Below are 16,607 nucleotides of genomic sequence, written 5' to 3'. Positions count from 1 at the left end.
ATATGTTAGGTAAACACAAAAAAGTTAGCCAGCTATCTGTCATAGTCAGTTTAAGAAGTAGGGCAGTGGTTTCCAAACCTGGTCCTGGAGGACCGCTATATTTTTGTGCTTTTCTGCCAAGATACACTCATTATGATTCAGGTAAAGGCTTGTTAATTAGCATATTACTTGGATCAGGTGTATTGGAGCAGAGCAAACACTAAAATGTGCAGCGCAGGAGATCCTCCAGGACCAGAGTGGAGACCCACTGAAATAGGGTCTTAAATAAAGTAATAAGCTGGCACTGCACAGAGAGGGTATCATTAGCTAAACAGTATCTAGTGATTAATGAAATGCAATGATATTGTAATCATATCAGTATTGGCACATAACTGCAAACCGATATTTGATGATGTATTTAAGGTACCCTGGGAGACCAAGACGTTTAAGTGGCGTAAGACTGCTACGCTGAAATACATGCATTTTATTCATTTTACTGAATTTGTAACCTTATAGAAATTAACAGTATATTTCTCTGTCGCGCTAATCCAGGTAGATGCAGCCCTAGTTTCTTTATTTTCTCTGTTTTCATGTATGAGTATCAGCAGATACACTACACGGCCAAAAGTATGTGGACACCTGACAATCACACCTATATGAGCTTGTTGGACATTGCATTCAAAACTGTGGGCATTAATATGGAGTTGGCCACCCTTTGAGGCTATAACATCCGCCATTCTTCTGCAAAGGCTTTCCACAAGATTTTGGAGTGTGTCTGTGGGGAATCTGTATCCATTCAGTCAAAAGAGCCTTTGTGAGGTCAGACACATGTTGGATGAGAAGGTCTGGCTCACAATCAACATTCCAGTTCATCCTAAAGGTGCTCAGTGGGGTTGAGGTCAGGGCTCTGTGCAGTCCACTGGAGTTCCTCCACACCAAACTTGTCAAACCATGTCTTTATGGAGCTCACTTTGTGCACAGGGGCTCAGTCATGCTGGAGTGGGCTTTCCCAAAACTGTGACGCAAAGTTGGAAGCATATAATAGTCTAAAATGTCTTTGTATGCTGTAGCATTAACGTCACCCTTCACTGTAACTAAGAAGTCCAAATCCTGAAAAACAGCCTCAGCTCATTATCCCCCCTCATCCAAACTTTACTGTTGGCATTGTGCATTCTGGTAGGCAGTGTTCTCCTGGCATCCGCTAAACCCAGATCAGTTAATCACTCCAGAGAACATGTTTTCACTGCTCCAGAGTCCAGTGGCAGATGTTTTACATCAAGCTGATGCTTGGCATCGTGCATAGTAATTTTAGGCTGGTGTGTGGCTGCTTAGCTATTTCCTGAAGCTCCCGTCACACAAGTCTTGTGCTGACGTTGCTTCAAGAGGGGTTGTGGAACTGTAGCAAGTGAATGATTCAATAGATGTTAGGCAATTGTACGTGCTGTGTGCTTCAGGACTCTGCAGCCCTGCTCTGTGAGTTTGTATGGTCTGCCACTCTGTGGCTGAGCTGTTGTTGCTCCTAGACACTTCCATTTCACAACAGTAGCACTTACAGTTGATCGAGGCAGATCTAGCAGGACAGAAATTTCACAGACTGACTTTGTGGCATCTTATGACAGTGCCACGTTTACAGTCTCTGAGCTCTTCAGTGCGACCCATTCTGTTGCCAGTGCTTGTCTATGGAGATTGCAAGGCTGTGTGCTTGATTTTATTCTCACGTTTCACATGACGACACACTGAATAGTCGCCACCGTTTTGAGGACTGAATCAGGGGGTGCCTGCGTAGCGCGATGCCTTCAGTCTGCTGTGCTTTGTGTATTATTCACCTGCAAGATGCGACAGAAGCTGAGAATGACCAAAAACTACACAGACCTTAAATTCAGTGTTATCAAACTCCAGGCTTGGAGCTGCTGCACTGTGTAGTTTAGTGTTCCTCTCTGCTGTTCACACCTCGTTCAGCTCAAGAAGGGATTAATTAGCTGGTAGTATAAGGTTTTCTAACCAGGAAACCACAGTTAGGCAGTGCAGGGGTTTCAGGACTGGAGCTGAGCTCTGCACTAACTGCACTAGCAAACTCACAGAATCACGTCTATCAAAACACAACGTCCTTTTCCGACCCACGACATTCAGTCTGATATTTAACGTTTATGTTTCTCCATTCAAACCTCATTTAAATCAGAAACGGAGAGTAAAGTTATACCGGCTGTCTGCAGCTCCGTTAGGGGGGCGACTGTTCATCTCTCGGCTGTTAACATCAGCTAAAGTTATCTAAAGGCCAGCATGTTCACATCTGTGTTAGCTGATGTGGCCTTACCTTTCCAAAGAGTGTTTTCTCCTCTTTAAGCAACACCTTCGGATCCTTTACCCACCCTGACGTGAAGAGCCGGTGGGCTTCTGTGCTTTTAAATGCTTTAAGAGACCAGAATAGGGGGAGGAGTTGTGCATGAGATAAATATAAATGTCAGGAAACACAATTTGGTAGCTTTCCACCAGTTTAAGTGGGACCAGGAGTTCAGGAGGAAACTGTTTAAGGATCACAGCCTATTTTATCCACTTTGTGGAGGTAACGTTTTTTTCTCTTCCAAAGTAAGGAGAGTAATTTTAGCCATGTTTCACCTCTAGTTACGTTCGTGCGGGGGAGCAAAGCCAGAAATGTGGTCCCAAATATGACGGCCACAAGAAAAAAATCACGTGACTGAAACACTCGGACACACCTGTTCGCAATGGGTGTAGCTAAAACACCTGATCTCAGTTAGGAGGCGTGTCCACATACTTTTGGCCATGTACCATTCCCATATTGGTGTATCCGTACTAATGATATTATCTAGATCGGTTGACAGCTCAGCAGGAGGGACCTCTGCAGTCAGCACAGCAGAGCTGAAAGATGGCAATGCTGTGTCGAAGTGTGAAATAGTTGACGAACTGATCGATTAGAGAAGTAATCAGAGGACACAAACATGGTGCAGTGTGGCAGCCGAAGGTGCCTCTGCAGCAGCTCTCGTCCTTTATCTACGGTGCACATTTTCTGTTCGGCCCATTTCTACATGACCCTGCTGCATGAAGCACTCGGCGCCGACTGCTGTAGCTTATTTTTGGTCCCAGACACTCTGCCAAGCTCCCGCCTGCTGCGGATGCTGGTGCCGAGTTAATTAAAGGGGTGTTGGCGGGGTGGGGGGTGCGGGAGAGAAACTGAGATAGGAAGCCTTGTATACATGTTAGTGGGGGGGAATCTCGGACCTCACTTTGATTTGATTTGGTCCTGATCCTGTCAGAAATTATTCAGTGAAAATTTAATCACAAATTGATTTCAAATCAAATTCAGATTTTAGTGGGAAATTATTTTACCCTGAAAACATGTATGTGTCTGGATATACTGTTTACACAGTTTTGTAAAAGAAGTTTGTTTTTTGGGGTGGGAGGAGTATTGATACTGGTGAGAATTATTAGAATAGACTGTATTTGATTGTAATCTTCCAGAATTAGCACCAGTGGTAGCAATAATGTATGGTTTTAGTGTACATCTTAGAGATTTCTTAGAGATTGCTTGAACTGCACTTGATTAATTTCTGGAAATCCTTTTTTTTGTCTTAACGGACATCGTGTCTTTGGTTTCCCCTGTTTTATTTATTTATTTATTTATTTTTAGGGGGTTGCTGGATGTATGAAAAGCATGAAAGAGCAGCTTGCACCCTTTACCGTCTGCTGCGAAGGTGCTCAGAGCAATAACCCACCAAAATAACATGGAATCCAGCGTTTCCCCTATCATTATGTGAGCTATTTAAGTCTAGCTTATACGGTGAGTGTGCGCCGCTGTGAGTCGCCCTGTAAAGCCCGAAATAATCATTTAAAAGTCGGGTTGCATTTCGTGGTTGAGTTTTTCAGACCACGTCATACGCCTGTATGTATTAAACATCACACGCACAGGCTCAGAAAGAAAGTCCGGCTCAAAGTTTAGGTCTCAGGTACAAAACCAACATTAAACTGCTGAAGATATGAGGACGATAGTACGCAATCACCAGATTCCGCTCGGGGAGGGGGTCCGAAGCACAACCCACATCACAAAATTGTACCAGTGTGAAGTGTAAGGCTGTGTGTGTGTGTGTGTGTGTGTGTGTGTGTGTGTGTGTACACATATACATATACACACGCACATATATACATATATATGTGTGTGTATGTATGTATGTATGTATGTGTGTGTGTGTGTGTTTCCCTGTCCAGTGTGAGATCATGCAGAGTTCTGGCACAAAGCCCATGCCAGTATGGCAGGGCTGTCCAGAGAAAACCCCTGTGGTCAGCATTGGAAGGGCAACAGAAGCTGCCAGCAGTAATAAAGCCTCAGCAAAATAACAGGATTCACACTCTGACACCTGCAGTCTGGCGTCCACTGACAAAATGAAAAGTGCTTTAGTCAAATACTATCAAATACAATATGGAGATCCAACTGACCAAACTACTCAGCATAGTTTCAGTTTGCCAACATTTGCAGGTTTACGACTTATTAGGACTTTTTTAAAACGTGTGAACTTGCATAATTCTAGCAATGCATTAGAATCATTTGATGTACACCATGGGCCTGATGTGCTAAGCGCTTTACGGCAGTTAACAGTTTAAACAGTTAAACAGCACATCAAAACGCAAAATCGGGAGGATCACAGAAAAGTGGGTGTAGATATTATGGGTGCAGCTGATTATATATTCCGCTCGATGTACTAATCTTTGAGCATCTACCAGTGGCAGGTTTTGTGTCTGTGTTCCTCCGTCTTTTATAAATAAGCCTAAACTTGCATTACTATTTCATTAGGGTTGGTGTTGAGACTGTGTCTGCTGCCACACTAAAACAGTGGCAGCAGGCACAGCGGCTAGACGAAGGCACGAGCTTCAAACACAGGCAAAAACAATATATCGCTGTTGTCGGAAGAAAAACCTCGTATCTCCAAAATGGTAGCTTTACAGTAGAAGGAAAAAACATACTTTATTTTCAATGTAAGTCAATGGAACCAGACTTTTTTCCCCAAGTAATCTTTTAGTCTATTCATCATGAAATGTACACGCAATGTAAAGAGCCACAGGCATTTTCAAATTACGTCGAAAACTGAAAAACGCCAAAAATGGAGATACGAGGTTTTCTTCCGACAACAGCGATACACTATCAGAATAGCACTGTTTAAGTATGAGCATTCCGATTTAATATTCAGTTATCCGTAAGACTTCATGAACAGATATCCGGTTAACCGCAAGGAAGGAAATAAGAACAACCAAAACGGGGAAATGTTTTTATTCAAAAACAGCCGAAGGAAATCGGAAGGTTTTCATGTTGTATGATCAACAGAAGCTGCTTCTTCAGCTGAGTTAATGAGCTAACTGGTACACTGTTGGATGCTAATGAGGACTCGCCGTTCACGCAAGGTCTTTTCCTCTCAGTGGACGACGTGCCAGCATGTTACTTTCTCAGAGAAATAGATTTTCACTGGAGTAGCCAGCAAACTAGGCTCCACTAGAGTAGCTAGCAAAAAAACGTGCAGAAGCCTCTCGCACCATTTCTGCACCGTCTTCCTGCGATAAAACATAACGAATAATTTGAATTCTGACATCTCAAATTGTTATCAGAGTGCTCAAGTACCTGTCCACGTCCCCAGTTTACACTCTCCGGACCAGCTATGCGAATGCGAGAAGACCCGACATGCTGGAGTACAATCTGAAAAGAGTTCTTCAAGGGTTCTTTAGTGAAGACAGTGGTTTTATATAGAACCATTTTCATGGTTAAAAGCCTCTTTGCATGGTGAAATGGTACTTCAGATTGATGGAGAATATGTTGTGTTTGGTTCTATATAGCATCAGAACGAGTTCTTCTGTTGCTACAAGCTGTGGTTCCGTATAGAACCAAGAATGCTTTGCAAGATTAAAGGGCTCTTCACCCTGTGAAATAAAAAGGGTTACAGAAGGTAGAAGAACCCTTTTTGGTGCTATAGAGCCATATAACACATTCTCCGTCAATCTGAAGGACCGTTTCACCATGCAAAGAACCCTCAGCATGCAAATGGTTCTTTGAGTGTTCATGGTTCTATGTAGAACCACTGTCTTTCCAAAAAAACTCTTGAAGAACCATCTTTTCAAGAGTGTACGAGCTATGCTGAGCTCAGAACAGATCAGTGCTTCAGTGGGTGAAGCCAATCCACACAGTGGACGAGGCTTTATGGCACTGTTAAAGGGGAATTCCAGCATTTTTTCTAAATGTCTGCATAATTCAGTGGTTGAAATGTAAACGATGAGTGCTTTGACAGTTCATTTGTAGAGAAACTTACTGACCGGTTTATTTACAGTGTGGTGCTGATAGGAACCAGGGGTCGCCATGTCTACAACACAAATATAGCCATTTTATTTACTGTCCAAATCCACCAACGTACACAAGTCTTCTGAGGTTTTTATATGTAATGATGATGGTAAAATAGTGGTAGATCTGTGAAAAAAAAAAAACAAAAAAAAACGGTGGAGTTCTCCTTTAAGCCTCAGTCAGGCTATGTTTTACATTGAAACTGGTTAGAGTCCGGCTGCTCGACCTCTACTTTACATCAGTAAAGCAGCTCTGCTCCCGGAATCCACTCAGAACAGGCCAAAACCAAGAGCTTCCTCCGTGATAAGGAACGAAAGACGTGACCATCTGCACAAACTCGAATAATGAATTGAAACTCGGGCCGTCAGCACCGGTACTTTACCTCCTGTATTTTTCATCACATCATTCATTTCCGCCTGATGGCTTCCACCCTCATCGAGTCTCTTAACTCAGACGTGGATCTCCCTCTCAGTTAAAATAACAGGAAAGTTAAAGGGAAGTAAATCAGACAGACAGCGTGGAGAGAGAAGTCTCGCGTTCTGCTCATCAGACCTTTCAGTTCCTCACACCTTTTCCACACCTTTACTCTATCGGTTGCATGGTTTGAGCTTAAACCACAGCTGCTCTCTAGGACGGCTACAGTTGAGAGAATCGTTAAGGCATGTCAAGAACTGTCGTGACCCTCTTTAGGGAAGTGAAATTAGATCATGAATGAGACTGTGAGGTCTGCGGAAGCAGTGGAAACGGTTTGGTTGATAAGTTGGTAAGCCGCTGGATTCTAACCTTGATAAAGTGCTGTTTTTAGAAGTTATCTGGTTGTTTATTAGGACTGCATGTAGGCCTGTCACGATTGTGAAATTTTAGCTGGTGATTATTCGGTGTATAGATAATTAAATTCAATTAGTCTTTTTTTTCTTTGTAAATATTATTCGTAAGCACAGATTTTAAATTATGGTATTTATTACTCACTTTTCTTCCCAATTTAGTCACAAAAAGAGTGAATTCAACATGGACTGTTTTTGCAGCTGAATTTCCATAGATGGAAATTTTTAGTTTGGTGTGGTTTTATGTGAAATGTGCCTTTAACATGGCAAATCTAGAGGGGAATTCCACCAGTCTTTCCAAAGTTCTGCAAAATTGAATGGTTAAGATGTAAACAGTCATTCTGAGTGGTTTAATGTGAAATGTTCCCTTTTAGAGGAACTTACCGAGTCAGAATTGTTCACAGTGGTGGTGATAGGAACCAAACGTCTGAAGAGTTTAAGGCAGGGGTGTCAAACTCAACCACTCAAAAAGCCCATAGGTAGTTTTTAAAACTGCCTATCTGCTTGAAATAGACACCAAGCATTCTTTACTTTTTCTGTAACTGCTCCTTCATTGATTGGTGCTGGGGGTCAGAACGCGCTGTTGCAGTGCATGCTGGGGACTGTAGTGTATCTAAGGGTGAAACGGGCTAATAATAATAGAAAATTTAAATAATTTCACGGGCCAAATAGGACTGGGCCACGGGCTTGACTTGGGCCACGGGCCTTGTGTTTGACCCATGAGCTTTAAGGCCACTGAAAGCTCAATCACAGAAAAATATTAAATTAAATGGTTATCTATGTAGGTCATTTACATGATGTGCATTTTTTTTTTTTATGTCCAAGTCTATTATTTTCCAAAAAAATAATTGAATTAATACATGAGGTATCAAATTAGTCAACAATGCCTCTTTTATGTGAAACAATTCTTAGTGCATCTATATAAAATTCATTTTAGCTTCTCTTTGCCTCAAAATGTCCAAAATTGTCAGGTGGTGTAACCGTATAAAAGCATATATGTTGATTAAGTAAACTATCAAAATGGTCATTTAGTTATATCAAATTCTAAATAGAATAGTTTGGCATTATTGTGTGTTTGAAAACTCACTCACTGAAAAACTTTTATCTGCAAGTTCTTACTTCCTCAGATGTCAGGTGGCACAACCGAAAACAAAGGACTTTTATTTTGACATACTTTTACAAAAGAGGGTCTAGGGTTTTGCATCATAAAGAAGACCCCAAATGACCCTCATGGTGCAATGCCAAAGTCAGTAGCCCTTTCACAAATTTTGGAAAAATGTAATATTTGAGTCATAGTTAGGACGGTTTAGTTTACCTTGTCAGGTGGTCTGACCTCAGGAGAACCATGAAAATGTTTCATTATTATAATAATGTATTTTTCATTTGAGAAAAAATGTAAGTATAACTCAAGGACAAAGGTTTCCACAGGTTGTCTAAGTAGATGTCTGTTTAATTTGAAGTTAGTCTGAAAAGTCAAGCGGCACAACCACTAAGTCAAATGGCGCAACCAGACCATAATAACCACAACAGGCAGTTAAAAGCTTTGACAAACACTAACTATATGTAAGGGTATAAAATGCACATAGATGTAAATGGAAATATATCTGTAGATAAAAAAATGAACATTGTGTCCTTTTTAATAAGATTTTTGAAAATTGTAATTTTCAGAAATCTTAGTTAGTTGACCCATTTGCTGCCCGATGCCCGAGACATTGTTTACTTGCAGGTTGTTGTACTTAACCCTAACCCGAGGGGAAAAAAATGTTTGTTTTTTTGTTTTTTGTCTATTATTTTATATATTTTACCATCATCAACATCACATATAAAAACGCAGAAGACTCGTGTAGGTTCACTGGTGGTTTTGGATAGTAAGTAAAATGGCTGTATTTGTGTTGTAGTCATGGCAACTCCTGGTTCCTATCACCACCACTGTAAAGACATCTGAGCCAGCAAGTTTCTCTACAATGAACCATTTCAATCAAACCACTCTGACGGACTTTGTTTACGTGACAGAATTGCCTAAAAATATACGTATTGTTTAAACCCCTAGTGACAACAATTAACAAACAATATATTGTGCAGCACTGCATTTCTCTCTCTCTCTCTCTCTCTCTCTCTCTCTCTCTCTCTCTCTCTCTCTCTCTCTCTCTCTCTCTCTCCCTTTGAAAGTTGAACCTGTTCAGCTTTGTGCACTCTGCCTGTTTTTATCCTATTAAAAGGTGCCCTTTCGAGGGGACCCCGAGGGAGTTTAGACTTGTGTCTGATGCTCCGCAGTGCCCCCGTTTCACCTCGCTTGAGGAACAGCGTTCCTCTCTTTGGCATTACGTTCCCTTTTTTTTTCAGCGCATTATTTGTTTTGCGTTCCAGGAGCTCCGCTGTTGGAGCGGCAGTAATGAACGTTGTTATTGTTGCTGTTATTCGTGCGACTCTAGATTTGATGAACCTCTGAGGAATGCAGCTCGGCAGCAGGCTGACTGTTTTCATAGTGGAATGTCATAAACAGCATTTTGTCCTGAAAATGAACGTAACCTCAAAAAAATGCCAAAATGTCTGATGTTGTCGTCCTCTGTTTTTCTCCGCAGATCTCTCTAAGAACCCTATAAATGGAGATGGCATACTTCAAGAACAACTTCTGGGTGAGTGTTGTGTTTTGCAGTACGGGATTATGACTTGATTCCTGTTTAGCAGTTGGCAGAGGTGAATAGAGTAGGAAGGAGTCAGTGCGTGAGCTGTACAGCCTACTGATTTAACCTTGATTGCTGAGCTAAACTGCATGACACAAACTTTTTGACTATGCATCTTTACTACAGACACTACATTTCCCATAATGCCCCCGAGTCTTTCTTCTGAACGCTTTTGGCTTCTGTAGTCAGGCTGTACAGCGTGGGGTGGGGGTATCCGCTCGCCAGCATTAAATAGGAGCATATTATTCAGGAATGAATCAAAGGGAAAACCTCATTTACAGCAGATCATCAGCCCTGCTGTCTTTTAACAACATACTGAGTGATGCTTTCAAACCCTACCATAAAGTTTAGTTCCATGTAATTTCACGTTGCCCTCTTACCACCTGCCGCTATTGAAGCACATCCAGAAAGTAGTAGGTTTAGCGGGGCATGATGATTGGCTAGTGGGGCATTGCCCTACTAAATGACCCTTTGAGACTGGGCCTGAAAATAATGAAATTAACCCCCTGAAAATGACTTTTCTTATGAGTACATGTCAGAGCTGAGCAATAAGACCATACTGATTGTCATTGCGATAAATTACATCACAATAGACGTTTTTTAGGGATATTGTGGATATCACCGGTGCTTAATCACTAACCAGACCGCTTGTTTGATTAAAAAGAGAACGTCATTAGTTCTGTCTTAAGAATTTAGTGCAGCAAAGGATGTAAACTGTTAAAAACTAATCTTTGGATTCATAGTTTTATTATTATTTGTTTATTTGACAGGGACAATACAGATAAACGTTGATTTTACATGCACTTAAAAATCCGATAACTGACAGTAATCAGATTTCTGCTTTGCAACCAGCCAATAAACTCACAGAAGAATATGAACATACATCATCTAGAGCAGAGGTCACTAATAGGCGGACCGCGGTCCAAGTCTGGACCCAGACGCTATGCGGACCTGGACCTATAACCGATAAACTATAGAGAATTATTTAATTTCGATGGGGTGGTCCTGTTTTAATCGCCGTAACTTTTCTAGCCTTTACTGTACGGCTTTAGCGGCCTGGGAGACTCACAGACCAATCGCACGCGTTGTAAATATCACACGTGACGCTACTCAACCAATCAGATCTGTGCATTACGATGCGCACTGAGACTCGACTGAGTGATGCACACAGGGGAGGGACGAGGTGTCGGAGGAGAAAGTGAGCCAGAGGGAAGTTATTTCACATGGAGGCTCTAAAAAGGGAAAACTGACAATAAATGTTGTTGAAATATGACTGAACTGTACTTTATTTGATTTGATATTCAGTTGTCGACTGTATAAGATGTTGGTATACCTACTAGGCTACTTCAGTAAACAGTATATGGCACTGAATCATAATGCAAGTTAGACATGATGATGTTCTGGACCTTTGCCTGAGGAAATTTTCTCTAACTGGACCAAATTGAATTGTAATTAAATACCCCTGATCTAGAAGATGAAAATAATTAAAATAATTCATTCCGTCAAGCATGTATTTGGTTTCAGTGTCGCTCCAAAATGTTTTGCTGTGTCTCGTGGCAACACTGCTCGCTTATTTCCGGTACAACAGTCTGTCTGAGAAATCCGAAAGAAATCAGAGTAAGAGTTCACATGCACTGAGAAATCTGATTACTGAGCTCGCCTTTAACTGTAAAAGATGACTGACCAAAAGTTGTTCTGCGCCCTGGCGTTTATACAGTGGCCACTTACTGTTTCCTTTGTAATAAACGGACAAAATATTTCTGGGGCAAGATTTATGCACCTAAGAATAAGCTTTAAGAAAATTTTATATATGTTTCTGTCAGAACTTTATGGACGTCCAGAGAGGCCATGAGGTAGTTATAATTTTCTGGATTGTTATTTTGAGATAACAAGTTAATTATCTTGTGATTCCAAGATAACAAAGTTGTTATCTTGAGATAACAAGTTACTTGTCTTGTTATCTCAAGATAACAAAAGTTGTTACCTTAAGATGAGTTAACTATCTTGTGATCTCAAGATGACAAAATTGTTATGTTGAAATAACAAGTTACTTATCTTGTTATCTCAAGAAAACTGTCCAGAAAATGACAGCAACAGCTCATGGCCTCTCTGGACTTGTGTTGTGTAATTTCAGTGTTTTTGATGTTTTTTTTAATGTGGCTCTTCTTTGTCTGTTACAACTCATCAGATGTCAAAAATAAATATATATCATACCGTATTGTGTACCGTCAAAACTGCCGTATCATGATATTATTTTTCACCCACCTCTAATATACATGCATAAAAGTAATAAGCATTATAGCTTAAAAAACACTCAGCAATACAAATTCATCCATTCATTTTCCTCAGTACATGACACCGAGTAAAACTCTCCACCTCTGTTGGTGGGGGGGCATTCGAAGGAGAGCATTATGATTGAACTGACTGAGGTGCAGCGCAGAGGCTGCTTCAGTCCGCTTGCTGCTAAGTGCACTTTGCTATTTGCTAGTCATGCTGTAAAGTCAGAGAGAGAGACGGAGAGAGAGAGTAAAGGAGTGGACTGGGCCAGGCCTTTGTCAGCAGCTCCCCAGGGACGGCCCTGCTCTGTGTTTCTGCACACCTGGCTGAGCTATTTCAGGTGTGCCCCACTTTAACAGCAGAAGAATGGGAGAGGAAAGGCGCGAGGGGGAAGAAAGAGAGGCAGAAAGCGAGGGAAATGTGAAGGGCAGTGCAGAGGAAGTGCTGATACAGTGGATCACAGCACGGTGAGATGAAGTTTTCCCATAACAGTGGAAGCAGAAGAAGCTTCAAGCCTTTTTTGTTTCTGAAGATCATGCTGAGATGGTGGAGATGATGATGCATGTTTTAATATCTCCTACTGCTTCGCCTTGCACTAAGAACCAGATGGACGCACCCAATTATATACATTTTTTGGTCGCAGTGTTGGTCATTTTTAGGTCTGTCAAAGTGAATGTGTTACTAGGCTGATGCTAATGGGTAAGGTTAGGCTTTGGGTTGGGGTTAGGTTTTGTTTTAGGACTAATGACCCTACAACAATTAATGTTTTTATAAATGTTTTCATACATTTATACAAAAAAATTGGTAGCACTTTAGTATAGGGCAGAGGTCGGAAACCCAAATGTTAAGAAAAGCCATTTTGTCAAGTTTCAACAAAAATCAAACCACCTTGGAAGCCATAATATTTCATGCCCATTTTATTGAAGTAACATTTCACCATCTTGGCTGTAAATATGTCTCAGGATGTGCTGATGTACTAATATAGGCTGAAAATATAATATAAGTGAAAATGCAGACTTACTTTGCTCTGCTTTAAGCTTTAGCTCAGCTATAGCTGCTTCTCTCACATCTCCGGCAGGAAACTTTTCCTCAAAAGTAGAACAGTTTCTTGTAAAATGTCTTTCAACGTTCAACTTTTTACGAGGCTGAAGTCGCTTCTTATTTGCCAGCTTCTTGTTCGAATTTTCACGTTCCACCTTAAATGTGCCTAAGGTGCCAGAATGTAGCTAACTATGTAGCTAACTGTTGCAACATTTAAGATGGCACGTGAAAAGTCCAATAAGAAGCTGGCGAATGAGAAGCAACTTCAGCTTTGCATCGTTTTAGCTTTTGACAGTTTCTCGTTGCAGATTAAACGTATCAGGAAACCAGCTGGAGTGATTATAAACACAAATAAGTCCATTCATCTCCAAATTATTGACGTTCATCTTAAATCTCTCTCTTTGCCTTTTCATTAGCTTTTAGCTAGGCAACATTGTTCAGGCTTAAAGGGTGAATTAGCAGTTCTACCTTAACTCCAGCGTTTAAGACCATTTATTGTTAAACTGTGTTGAACGATCAGCAGAGCTTTATTTTACTGTAAAGGAGGATTATTTTATTTTTACCTACTAATCTGATTCTGCTGTGGAGCCACAACAGGACAGTAAAAGAGCCACATGGGGTTCTGGAGCCGCATGTTGCCGACCCCTGGAATAAGGGGACATTGTTATGCCCTTGTGCAAGGGAGAAAATGCCTGTGTGAGGGCCTGAAATCTCTGTAAAAAGGCAAATCTGCTCCACTTTAAATCAATAATCATAATAACTTAAAAATGTAAACTGGCTGTTTTATTAGTTCAAGTTCACTGAGCATAACAGTGATGTAAGGAAATGGGTGGAGGACTTAAAGAAGGGCTTTGTTGGAGAAGCATCAATGTTACACTGGTTTCCTGTTTTGTTTGTTTTTTTATGGTTTAGTTCATAACACCCAATCAACAACGCTGAATCACTGCATGTTTTTGATGTGTAAATCTTTGTTAAATAAAAAAATAAACTTTCACATTTTACAGATTAGTTAATACAGTTCTGGGAGATGATATACTAGAATATACAGAATATACACCAGATCTTTACACACCCAGCCAAGGTATCCTCCCATTTGTACCACTACAGAGTGGAGAAGCGAAAGCGTTTCTTTTTTTGTAAATTTCCACCAGGTGCATGATGGGGAAGTAATCTCAAAAGTCTAGGTGCAGACCTGGAAATGGTGACCCTGCAGGATCTGCAAAATCAGATTAATCTGTGACTAAAAACTGTGACATCGTCATCAGATGTGAGAGGATGTCAGACTTTAGTCCTTTAAAAGTCTAGTCCTCCAGTGTACGGTCAGCATTAAGCGCTGTTTAACTGATAGTTTTGGTGGTCTGCTAGGTCCTGCAGGTGGTTGTTAGGAGCCTCATTTTCTCTGTAGCTTTTAATCATTTTTAACACTCTGGTTTTGGAAACTCCTGTTTTTTTTTCTCTTATTTTCCTTTAACTCTCTCATTTCTAGTGCAACTGGACTGTATTGTGTCTAATCTCCTCCGAAATGTTTTCTAAAAAATTAATAACATGCACTTTTTAGCCATTTTGACTGGATTATCTCTGGGTTTTGCCCTGTACTGTATATAATACATATGACAGATGTTTTTACATATAGTTACTTACATATATTTAACACAAATAGGACACATGTGTGACCCCATGTCCCAGTATTATATGTTCCTGTGCCCCTGTAGTATCAGCAGTATCAGCTTCTCTCTCTGCTGCTGAGTGACCGGAGTGAATTGGCTGGTGGTGTGCTGTGTGGAGATCACTCATCCTTGTGTGTTTGGCCGGCTTTGTGTGTCTGCCGCTGCTAGAATGGGAACCTCCTCCATTGTGTCTGTAAAAGCTCAAAGGAACCCTGCCTTGCCGCCACACAGAGAGAGACACAGAGAAAAGGCTTTAGTCTTCTTCCCTCTGTCCTTTTCCAACAAAGCCACTGCTGGTGCTCAGCTAACTTAAAGCGGTAGTGAAACAGGTCTCTGTCACTGTGGGACGTACTGTGTCTATACAAGTGGCCAAAGCACAGACGAGCAGGCCTCAGTGCCAGAAACCACAAGTCTAATCCCAGCAAGTCTCTTAGAAATCACTTAACAACTCCACACGGTTTGGGGCGAGTTGTGATTTAGGCATTGCAGTTAGCACTATGCTAATATTTGAGCTACTGCTTGTTAGCCACATTAGCCTTGTTGCTGCAATGCAAAACTAAAGAAACAAGCTTCGGACACTGAACATGGCTGATTGACTGTAGTCCATCTGTTTCTCTGTATACCTTTTTATCCTGTTCTTTAATGGTCAGGACCCCCAAAAGAGCAGGTATTATTTATATTATATCTCAGCACTGCAGTAACACAGACGTGGTAGTGGTGTGTTTGTGTGTTGTGCTGGTGCGAGTGGATCAGTCACAGCAGTGCTGCTGGAGTTTTTAAACGCTGTGTTCACTCACTGTCCACTCTATTAGACACTCCTGCCTTGTCAGTCCGCCTTGCAGATGTAGAGTCAGAGACGATAGCTCATCTGCTGCTGCGCAGTTTGCGTTGGTCATCCTCTAGTCCCTCATCAGTGGTCACAGGTGGACCGTTCTCAGTCCAGCAATGACATTGAGGTGTTTAAGAGCTTCAGCAGCACTGCAATACTGCTTAAATCCTGTTTAATTTGAAATTAGTCTGAAAAGTCAGGTGGCACAACCAGTAAGTCAAAGGGTGCAACCAGACCAGCACAGTTTAATAACTGAATTAGGCAAGTAACAGCTTTGATAACACTAACTGTATATTTAAGACATAAAAATGCACTTAGATGGAAATGCGAATATGTCTGCAGATATTAAAATGTACGTTGTGTTTGTCATTTTGAAAATCTTATGTCATTGACCCATATGTAGCGCTTGCTTATACATATGGGACATATAGGATTATTACTATTGTTATTGTTGTTATTATTATTGTTGTTGTTGTTGTTGTTATTATTATTTCATAGAGATACTAACATGTAATGTCCTGACACTGTAGGTGTGATAGAGACTAATAGAGCAGTGCTCTGCTCTGTGTCTGAGGCCGTTTGTGTGAACAGTTGTGTGAAAGTGAGTGAGGAGGCACATTTAGGTAATTACTGCACAGCTTTAATTAATTACGTCTCAGTGCGAGAACACGCCTAATTTAGCTCTCTGCTCTCTTAAGGAAACACTCTATCTCTCTCTATACTTCACAGAACTAAACGATTACAAACGCATTGTGTCTCTAAAAAGAGCACCTCGAACAGCTTAATAAGGCCTTTTGTTTTATCTACTTAATATCTGATTTCAAGGTGGAGTGGATTAATACAAAACGGTCTGAGTGAATCGTCCCTGAAAGCTCCGCAGTCACAATCGCCATCTCACACTGGAAGCACCCTGAATTCTTCTTCTTCTTCTCATATGAGCCCCCTTTCTTTCTTTCTTTCTTTCTTTCTTTC

At 41.0% G+C, this 16,607-nt stretch overlaps 1 protein-coding gene across 1 annotated transcript in view; it reads left to right on the top strand.

Annotated features, from left to right (window-relative positions):
• Positions 1-16,607, top strand: part of fcho1 (FCH and mu domain containing endocytic adaptor 1) — a 108,675-nt gene that overhangs the window by 28,393 nt on the left and 63,675 nt on the right. The window contains 1 exon segment of the mRNA XM_036579536.1: positions 9,720-9,773. Coding sequence (XP_036435429.1) covers positions 9,741-9,773 — 33 coding nt within the window. The 5' untranslated portion in view covers positions 9,720-9,740.

This window comes from Colossoma macropomum, unplaced genomic scaffold (genome assembly GCF_904425465.1).
Source record: "Colossoma macropomum unplaced genomic scaffold, Colossoma_macropomum, whole genome shotgun sequence".
NCBI classification, from domain to species: domain Eukaryota; kingdom Metazoa; phylum Chordata; class Actinopteri; order Characiformes; family Serrasalmidae; genus Colossoma; species Colossoma macropomum.
The sequence above is the reverse complement of the archived record's forward strand: the minus strand, read 5'-3'. Positions and strand labels throughout refer to the sequence as shown.